Here is an 11,025-nt window from a genome sequence, read left to right on the forward strand (position 1 = left end):
AATATAAATAATAACAGTGTCGTAATAAAATTTTTAATTTTTTAGTAATCAGTTCGCACTTAGAATGTGTCAACATTGTGAAAAATTGAAATACTTATTTTAATGATTATATAAAAAAAATTTATTTTTAGTAATAATAGAAAAATAAATTTTTTACTTTAATATTCTTCTTTAAAAAGTCTAATTAATATCTAATAAATAAAAAAATTTCTACATTTTAAGCATAAATTCTTTACCATTTCTATGATTCCATTAATCAAAATTAAATTTATGAGAATGACAGGTTTTCTATAAGTTTGGTAAACAATGTTTATTGACCGCAGTTTTTAATACGCAGCTATTAAAGAATATAACCTTTATTTTTTTAGTAATTAAATTGAAAAAAAAAACTTAAAATAATTTATATTATCAATAAATTTATGTAAACTGCGTAATTTCACGTGTCAAACTCTGTAAATTATTTTTAAACAAAGAAATGAAAATTTTTTTCTGTATTTGGAAAATTGACATTGTTTTATACTTCATACTAAACACGACAAATAGGTCTCTTTTCACGTGAAAGCTTACATTTTTCAATATTATTTATAAAAAATTTTTACTTTATACACATGTTAAAAATAATTTATTTTGTTGCAGGTTGAAAGAGTCAATTATATTATAATAAGATTTCAATTACACGGAAAAAGGAATTATTATTATGCAAATTGCTGAATTATTTTGAAGTCAAGAAAAAGATAAAAGAAAGTATATGAAATCTTTTAGAAAGTTGGAGAAAAAATGATTTAGGAGGATCTAAAATGTTAGATAACATGAAGATATGTATGGAGAAAAATTTAGCCTCCGGAAATGTTATGAATTTCTCCAATTCGATTGATTGATTAAAAAAATTTCGAGTTGAAAACTGTTTTAAATTAATTAAATTTTTTGAAAAATTAAGAAAATTTTAATTAATTTTGGGTGTAACATATACTTTATATATATATCGATTCGTTTCAATGCAAGGAATACAATTATTATATTTATTAACTTGAATTTTAAAAAAACACAGATTTTTTTTATCTAAAATATGAATTTTCGATTTTTCAATTTTTATTAATTCTCAAATTTTAAATCAAATCTATACTTTATATATACCAACTAATTCGTTTCAATGCAGAGAATAAAATTATTTCATATATAAACATGAATTTAAATAAACACAACATTTTTTAGCTAAAATGAGAATTTTTGATTTTTTAACTTTCATTAATTCTTTAAATTTCGCTCAAATCTATACTTTATATATATCAATCGATTCATCTTGATGTAAGGAAGACGATTATATTATATATTACCTTAAATTTTTCGATTTAAAAATTTTTCAATTAAAAAAAAAGTTTTGGAAAAAAGACGATAAAATTTTTTTTTTGGGTATTTTTAAAAATTCTCTCGTCATTTTTGAGAGATTAATGTGTTAAATAAGCCTACAAAATTTTATTCAAATCCATTAAAACCTGTTAAAGATATCGTGTTTACAAAAACGATCCACACACACATACATACATCCGGACAATTGATCAGGATCTGTTAACATGTATCTCTATAGAGGAAAATTTTTTTTCCCCATTTTTAAAAATTTTATAAATGAAAGGATTACAAAATGGTTGAAAAACTATCTCTATTGTTTATTGTGTGTATATATATATATATTTGAGTTAATAAATAAGTAATTTACAAAAGACAAAAATAGTTAACTATAAAGCATTTATTAACCTTAGAACACAACATAGCTTACTTATACGTAGAAGCAAAACAATATTGTTTTATTGATAGAATGTTTATATATAGCGCGAAATATCTTTATTATGTAATTTTTTTATTTTTTTATAAGGAAGAAGATAGCGTTTTTTGATATGAACAAAAATATAGCCAAAAAGCTACAAAAAAAATTGCGAAAGATGCCGGGTTTAAAATTTGTGCTGTCTCAGGTTAATTTAATAAAGTAAATATTTTTTTATAATATTTAAATACTATTTAAGTAAAATTAAATTATTAAATTAATGATTCAAATAAAGTGTTTTATAAATTAAGACATAAATTACAATTTTCTCTTTAAAAATGTATTATTTATTTTTACTAGGTAAGTTTTTTTTCATAGGTATATTTAGTAATAATTTTTTAATAAAACTTATGTAATTTGCAATTTTAATTTTAAGGGGTTAGACTACTGTCTACAGCTTCAAAATAATATTCTTTATGAAAGTACGTAGTAGGTTTTTTTATAAAAAACTTTTTTTTTATTAACAATTTTGTACCAAAAAACTCAAAAATGTTATTTAAATACGTGCCATTTTCACAAAACTTAGTTTTTTCACAAACCCCCAAGTAATTCCATAGATTTTAAGTAATAAATTAACAAAAAAATCGGTTTTTCGTTCTAATTCAAAAACTAAAATATATTTTCTACCGCCCGTACACCTCTGCAAAAAAATGGTTGTTATGAATCGACTGTCAGCGCCGCTATTTAAATTTATTTACCTTTTAAAAATAATTTTTTAATAGTTTCATATGTACTTAACAATAATATATAATTATTTTTTCAATTCATTTCATTCTGCTCTTGAAAAATATCTTAAAAATGGGTCTGATTTTCGGTCTTCACAGTGGTCAAACCCCTTTAATAAAAATAAAAATTTCTAGTTTCTGAAGAGGACAGTAGATCATTTAAATTATCTAAAGATTGTTTTCTATATTCATTAAAACATTTATTTCTAAATTAAAGGGAGGAACTGTAGAATTTTAATCAAATTTAACATCTAGCAAATTAATTTTCATCTCAGTAAAAATTCTGCAAGATTAAGAATCGAATTATGCTGCAAAAGTAACATTCTGACAATCAAATATTTTGCTAAAAAAATATTCTACATAACAAAAACCGTTTAAAGAAGTGAAAATTTCTCAAATATATATTGAGTTTTTAATTTAATTAATATTATTTCTGAGTTTGGAACGAGTCAGCAAATTAGTATAGAAGGTAGGTTTAAATAAATATAAAATATCGTTTTTTTGCATAAAAAAGTAAAAATTATTGATTTAAAATTTCCTCAATTATTTCAAGATTTTATCCCAATAAACCTTATTTTAAAGTAGCATACAAATTCGTCGAAAAATGATTATATTTTGAGAATATATATTCGCGGATTTGTTTACTGGGATGCAATTCTCTATCGCGAGTCTTAATAATTACTGTCAAATCTTTTAAAATACAGCAAAAACTGAATAATCAATTTTTTTAAAATTAAACACTTTTTATGGTATTGACAAATTTTTAAACGAAATTAAAAAAGTGTTATTAGTTCCTTATTTAGAATGTTATGATAATTATTTTACTAGCTTTAGACAATACTTGAATTTTAGAGAGTTTTCAATTAAAATTTTTTTAAATAATGCAATTTTTGAAAAACTAAGATACTATTATTAAAATTAATTTATTTTGCAGAGAATTTAATTATTATTTTTAAAAAAGTTTTAATTTAGGAGGATTATCTACATTTCATACTAATAAAAGTCGTATTTTGTTGAATATGTTTTTTATTATATATTTTATATAAATTTTAAAAATTAAATAGAAAGTCCTTGACCGCCTCCTCTTCCACCACGCCAACCATTGAAACCGCGGCCACGTCCTCCACGGTCTCCTCTATTACCGCGACCTCCTCTACCACCGCGTCCTGGATTTTTGTTTATGACACCGTGCTTTACCATCATTTTGTCCAGCATTTTATGCATTTCTTTTTGAAATTTCTGTAATCAAAGAAAAATTGGATGTAAAGTAATATTCAAATAATTAATTTTGAAAAAAAATTTATATAGTGCCGCTCAGTAGATTTTGCCCACCCTGCAGAATTTTAGGCGTTGCAAAAAGTTTTATATTTTTGTTTCTAATAAAGATAAAACAATAAACATAGACTTTTTTAAAGCTAATATTCTCTAGTTATAGAATATCTGGAAAGTAAATTAAATTTTTTTTATTGATTAACTGCTCTAATTAACAAACAAAATTTTCCATTTTTTTTGTAAATTTTAAACTAATATATTTTTTTAACAAATCATTACATTTTAATTGCACATATATCATTAGAAAGGTAATGTTAAACCTCCAAAAAAAACTTTTTTGAAAATTGTGATACGAAAAATGTTCACAAAGATATGGTCAATTGTTTAAAAAACAGCCCTTTTTTAATTAATAATAAATCGAGAACGGTTGTTTATTGAAAAAATTTGTTACGGAAAAAATGTTCTTCCTTATGTATAGAATTAGAAAAAAATATGTAGAAGTTAAAAAAAAAATTTTATTCTACTATGTATTGTGCTTATACTTAAATATACATTATGACCTTATATACACGGTATGTAAAAAAAGTAAAATTAATTTTTTTTAACTTCTACATATCTTTATTTGAAATCTATACATAAGGAGGAACATTTTTTTTCTTAACAAATTTTTCCAAAAAACAAGCGTTCTTGACTTATCATTAATTATAAAAAGGCTGCTTTTTTAGCAATTGACCATATCTTTGTGAAAATGTTCGTATCACAACTTTCAAAAAAGTGTTTTAAAGGTGATAAAATTACCTTTCTAATGATATATGTGCAATTAAAATTTAATGATTTGTTAAAGAAATATATTAGTTTAAAATTTACCAAAAAAATGGAAAATTTTGTTTATTAATAAGAGAAGTTAAAAAAAATTAATTTTACTTTTTTTACATACCGTGTATATAAGGTCATAATGTATATTTAAGTATAAGCACAATACATAGTAGAATAAAAATTTTTTTTTAACTTCTACATATTTTTTTTTAATTCTATACATAAGGAAGAACATTTTTTCCGTAACAAATTTTTCCAATAAACAACCGTTCTCGATTTATTATTAATTAAAAAAGGGCTGTTTTTTAAACAATTGACCATATCTTTGTGAACATTTTTCGTATCACAATTTTCAAAAAAGTTTTTTTTGGAGGTTTAACATTACCTTTCTAATGATATATGTGCAATTAAAATGTAATGATTTGTTAAAAAAATATATTAGTTTATAATTTACAATGTCTATGTTTATTGTTTTATCTTTATTAGAAACAATAATATAAAACATTTGCAACGCCTAAAATTCTGTACGGTGGGCAAAATCTACTGAGCGGCACTGTATGTTCTAGAAATAATGCTATTATAAAACTTACTTTAACGTTCACTTCAGTTTTTTTTGGGGCCTCTGTTCTCTGTGAAACACCGCTGTTCATCGAGCTTTCACCCGCATTGACGACGTTTGCATTCGCTGTGGAAGAAGCTGCCTGCAAGAGGGAACCCCTTAACAAATTTTCTTGCATTGTAGACAGCATTGTAGACTGCTGCAATGCCAGAATAGATGCAAGGGTGTTCTCTGATCCAGGAACACTTCCCCATTGCGGGTAGAAGCCTGGTGTAACATGCTCTTGACCGGAAAAATACTGGTTAGCAGAATTCATATGTGAAAAATATCCTGCACCGTATCTTGGAGGCGGATAAACCATATTAATCGGCTGTTGGAAGTAATGTGGACCACGGCTTGGTCCTGGCACATTGTATTGTGCTCCAATACTTCCAGCAGAAGATGAAAATCGGTTACTCTGCATTTGAGTTGGTGTAGGACCTGGAAATCCAATTCCTTGCGTTGGCAATGGAAAGTTGTATGGTCCAGATGGACTTCCCCATTGCTGACCAATAAATTGGATTTCCTCCTGCACAATAAAATTTTGCTGATCAGTATTTCTACGGTCAATATATTCCACATTCAAATTATCCTCGTCTGCTGGTGGTGGAGGTGGCAGTGGATTTTCTGTTGCAGGTGGTAGTGGTGGCGGTGAATTTTCTGCTGCTGCTGGTTGCGGCAGTGGATTTGCTGCTGCTGGTTGCGGCAGTGGATTTGCTGCTGCTGGTAGCGGCAGTGGATTTGCTGCTGCTGGTTGCGGCAGTGGATTTGCTACTGCTGGTAGAGGCAGTGGATTTGCTGCTGCTGGTTGCGGCAGTGGATTTGCTGCTGCTGGTTGCGGCAGTGGAATTGCTGCTGCTGGTTGCGGCAGTGGATTTGCTGCTGCTGGTTGCGGCAGTGGATTTGCTGCTGCTGGTTGCGGCAGTGGATTTGCTGCTGCTGGTTGCGGCAGTGGAATTGCTGCTGCTGGTTGCGGCAGTGGAATTGCTGCTGCTGGTTGCGGCAGTGGAATTGCTGCCGTTCCTTGAGGTAGAATTTTTTTTGCGACGGGAGGATCTGCTTTTTTATAAAAAGAATTCCTTGTTTTTAATCCTGTGGAATAAAAAGGTGTATTAATAAATAATAAATTTAATGTTATTAATAAAAATAGATTTTTTTTCTGTACATTCTTGATAAAATTTAATATTAGAGACATTTCATATGAGAATACAGGGTCATGCCTCGGATTTTTCTCAAAATTCGGTAAATTGTAGTGATAATGGTGCTAAATAAGTGTACAAATTTTGAATTCGAAATTTTTAATATTTTTCGAGATATTTACAATAACAAATTAGAGCAATAGTTCTTTGTTTTACTTATAACTTTTCCCCTATTAAAAATAGAAAAAAATGTTGTGAATGTTTTTTATGCAAAAGACCTTAAACTTTTAGAAAAAAATTATTTTCTAAAAAAAATATTAATTTTTAAACAATTTGTTTAAAAAATAAATTTTGTTTATAACTTTTAAACATGTTCTCCCTCATTTGGAAGCGCGAAAAAAATCATGAATATTGTTTAAGTCATAATAAATCGATGGTTAAATTTTTGAGATGGCATTATTTTTTGTTTTCGAGATATTAATTAATTAACTAACAAAAGTTAATAAAAAATGAAATATTTTACGAACAAATAAAATTAGAGTAATTTTAAAAACACCATTAGAATGCTTATCAAAATCCGCATCCAACGAGCCCTATATGAACTATTTTGGATAAACGGGTGTTAAATTAATAATTAATAATAAAAATTATTTAAATAATTAATAACATTTGAAGAAATGAAAATAAATCGTCAATTCTTTTTTTATTTGGAAGATCATCTAATTCTGTTTTATTTAACACAGAATTAGATGATCTTCCAAATAAAAAATATATTTTTTTTAAAAAATAATTTTTTTCTAAAAGTTTAAGGTCTTTTGCATAAAAAACATTCACAACATTTTTTTCTATTTTTAATAGGGGAAAAGTTATAAGTAAAACAAAGAACTATTGCTCTAATTTGTTATTGTAAATATCTCGAAAAATATTAAAAATTTCGAATTCAAAATTTGTACACTTATTTAGCACCATTATCACTACAATTTACCGAATTTTGAGAAAAATCCGAGGCATGACCCTGTATTCTCATATGAAATGTCTCTAATATTAAATTTTATCAAGAATGTACAGAAAAAAAATCTATTTTTATTAATAACATTAAATTTATTATTTATTAATACACCTTTTTATTCCACAGGATTAAAAACAAGGAATTCTTTTTATAAAAAAGCAGATCCTCCCGTCGCAAAAAAAATTCTACCTCAAGGAACGGCAGCAATTCCACTGCCGCAACCAGCAGCAGCAATTCCACTGCCGCAACCAGCAGCAGCAATTCCACTGCCGCAACCAGCAGCAGCAAATCCACTGCCGCAACCAGCAGCAGCAAATCCACTGCCGCAACCAGCAGCAGCAAATCCACTGCCGCAACCAGCAGCAGCAATTCCACTGCCGCAACCAGCAGCAGCAAATCCACTGCCGCAACCAGCAGCAGCAAATCCACTGCCTCTACCAGCAGTAGCAAATCCACTGCCGCAACCAGCAGCAGCAAATCCACTGCCGCAACCAGCAGTAGCAAATCCACTGCCGCTACCAGCAGCAGCAAATCCACTGCCGCAACCAGCAGCAGCAAATCCACTGCCGCAACCAGCAGCAGCAGAAAATTCACCGCCACCACTACCACCTGCAACAGAAAATCCACTGCCACCTCCACCACCAGCAGACGAGGATAATTTGAATGTGGAATATATTGACCGTAGAAATACTGATCAGCAAAATTTTATTGTGCAGGAGGAAATCCAATTTATTGGTCAGCAATGGGGAAGTCCATCTGGACATTCTTGATAAAATTTAATATTAGAGACATTTCATATGAGAATACAGGGTCATGCCTCGGATTTTTCTCAAAATTCGGTAAATTGTAGTGATAATGGTGCTAAATAAGTGTACAAATTTTGAATTCGAAATTTTTAATATTTTTCGAGATATTTACAATAACAAATTAGAGCAATAGTTCTTTGTTTTACTTATAACTTTTCCCCTATTAAAAATAGAAAAAAATGTTGTGAATGTTTTTTATGCAAAAGACCTTAAACTTTTAGAAAAAAATTATTTTTTAAAAAAAATATATTTTTTATTTGGAAGATCATCTAATTCTGTGTTAAATAAAACAGAATTAGATGATCTTCCAAATAAAAAAAGAATTGACGATTTATTTTCATTTCTTCAAATGTTATTAATTATTTAAATAATTTTTATTATTAATTATTAATTTAACACCCGTTTATCCAAAATAGTTCATATAGGGCTCGTTGGATGCGGATTTTGATAAGCATTCTAATGGTGTTTTTAAAATTACTCTAATTTTATTTGTTCGTAAAATATTTCATTTTTTATTAACTTTTGTTAGTTAATTAATTAATATCTCGAAAACAAAAAATAATGCCATCTCAAAAATTTAACCATCGATTTATTATGACTTAAACAATATTCATGATTTTTTTCGCGCTTCCAAATGAGGGAGAACATGTTTAAAAGTTATAAACAAATTTTATTTTTTAAACAAATTGTTTAAAAATTAATATTTTTTTTAAAAAATAATTTTTTTCTAAAAGTTTAAGGTCTTTTGCATAAAAAACATTCACAACATTTTTTTTTATTTTTAATAGGGAAAAAGTTATAAGTAAAGCAAAAAAATATTGCTCTAATTTGTTATTGTAAATATCTCGAAAAATATTAAAAATTTCGAATTCAAAATTTGTACACTTATTTAGCACCATTATCACTACAATTTACCGAATTTTGAGAAAAATCCGAGGCATGACCCTGTATTCTCATATGAAATGTCTCATTATTACATAATTACCCTTTTTTATTAGGGTATTTTTCTTGCTAAATACAGGTATTAAGAAAATTATATTACCCTCCAAAGAATTAAAATAATTGATCAAAATTAATTTATTTGGAATTTAAATATAAAAACTGGCACGATTTTGACCCGTCCTTAAACTAGAAAATTTTTACTAATACAAATTTTTAGACAATAAAATATTTTTATATATATTGCTATTATATTTTTTTACAAAACGATGCAGTTTATGTTTACGAAGGCATATTTTTCAGAATTAAATTAACAAATATTTTGTACAAATATATTTTAAAAAAATGAATTGTTTTGAAAAGAATGATTATTTGTTAATTATTTATCGACTGTAAGCCAGTGAATCTTTTCACATTACCTTTCCAATAATTTTTATTTAAAGCACATTTGCACTTAGTTAAATTTCAACACTTGAAATATATTTAAGTACTTTGTGGATATTATTATTTAAATTTTGTAGACTAGCTTTTATATTACGGGCACTTTTAAATTTTGTACACACATGTTTTTTAATACGTAAATAATAAAAGTTTTTATAAGACACGAACAAAATCAATGTAATATTTTTGTCTTAAAATAATTATAATAACTTAAATTTTGACTTTTTATAAGGTAATTTCGTGTGGCAATTATCTGACATAAGAAAAAATCATAAATAAGTGTTTGATTACACTCGAAAAAGGTTAAAAGGGACAACTTTTAAAATCTTATAACTATTTGTACAGTTAACAAAAATATAATTTTTATGCGTAAATGTGTTCTTCGTTTAATTAACTTGAAGTATGCAGAACTATAAATCTCTGTTTATAACAAAGTTACATCATTTAAATAGTCAAAAGATATGAAAGACACAAGTAAAAAATGTTAAAAATTGGACTATAGAAAAAAAGAATAATTCTAAATCCACTTAATAAATGTATATTAACTCTATTATAAACGATAGTTTGCATTAAAAATTAGTATCTTCAACAAAAGCTAAATGAAAATTTATTTAAATTAACTAATAAAATTAAAAAAAAACAGATGTATTTACCATTCTTCTCTCCAGTGCGTTTTTTTGGTCCGCCACTATTCGTCTTTCTTTTTGACATGGTTTTCTCTAATAATAGAAAAATGTAATATTGAAATAAAATTTTTTTTATTTGATTAAGAACATAGGACGTCAAAAAGTTTTTATTTAAATTTAATGTAAAAAGAGTAAAATTATAATCTTACTTACTTTGTGACCTCGTGCTCTACCCTTGTTTTAAAAAAAGAATTTATCGTTTACCGCCATATATATACATGTATAAATAATGTTTCTTCACAGTGTTAATTTTTCTCACACCGCGTTCACACTTACAAATTTTAAGTACGCTGCGCTGCTGTCGATCGACAAGGATGGGTTTATTGGGATCCGAAATCTTGTGTACCTACTCAACCCTGAACCCACTTGCGGCAACCATCTTGTTTTGTCTCTTTCTTTATACATATGTTAGACAGAGACAAAATAAACAATGGTTACCGTAAGTGGGTCGACACCAGATGTCGTATCGCAGCTCTGCGGTTCCCAATGTTGTCATAAAATTTAAAGTTTAATAAATAATTTTAGTGACATTTCAGCTGTTTGTTATAGATAAAAACAATGAGTACTGATATTAATTTTTATAATTTCAGAGAGAGAGAGAGAGAGAGAGAGAGAGAGAGAGAGAGAGAGAGAAATGAAAATAGGGTTGGTTTAAAGGCACAAAAGGCAAGTCCAAGAAAACCATGAGTGCAAGAGAGATAGCTAGACTACTTTTCTCTCTTGCTTTCATGGTATTCGTGGACTTTCACTTGCCTTTTGTATTTACTTCAAGTGA

The 11,025-nt window shown here is 27.3% G+C and overlaps 1 protein-coding gene across 1 annotated transcript; it reads right to left on the reverse strand.

Annotated features, from left to right (window-relative positions):
- Positions 1-3,600: 3,600 nt before the first annotated feature.
- Positions 3,601-10,411, reverse strand: LOC127285372 (nucleolin-like). Its single transcript, XM_051311354.1, has 4 exons — positions 10,404-10,411; positions 10,218-10,283; positions 5,223-5,671; positions 3,601-3,783 (listed from the first exon to the last, which is right to left on the reverse strand). The coding sequence occupies exons 2-4, from the start codon at positions 10,273-10,275 to the stop codon at positions 3,601-3,603; spliced, it is 690 nt and encodes a 229-aa protein (XP_051167311.1). The 5' UTR covers positions 10,276-10,283; positions 10,404-10,411.
- Positions 10,412-11,025: the final 614 nt, after the last annotated feature.

This window comes from Leptopilina boulardi, unplaced genomic scaffold (assembly GCF_019393585.1).
Source record: "Leptopilina boulardi isolate dan_hultmark-lab unplaced genomic scaffold, ZJU_Lbou_2.1 LbouV2_332, whole genome shotgun sequence".
NCBI classification, from domain to species: domain Eukaryota; kingdom Metazoa; phylum Arthropoda; class Insecta; order Hymenoptera; family Figitidae; genus Leptopilina; species Leptopilina boulardi.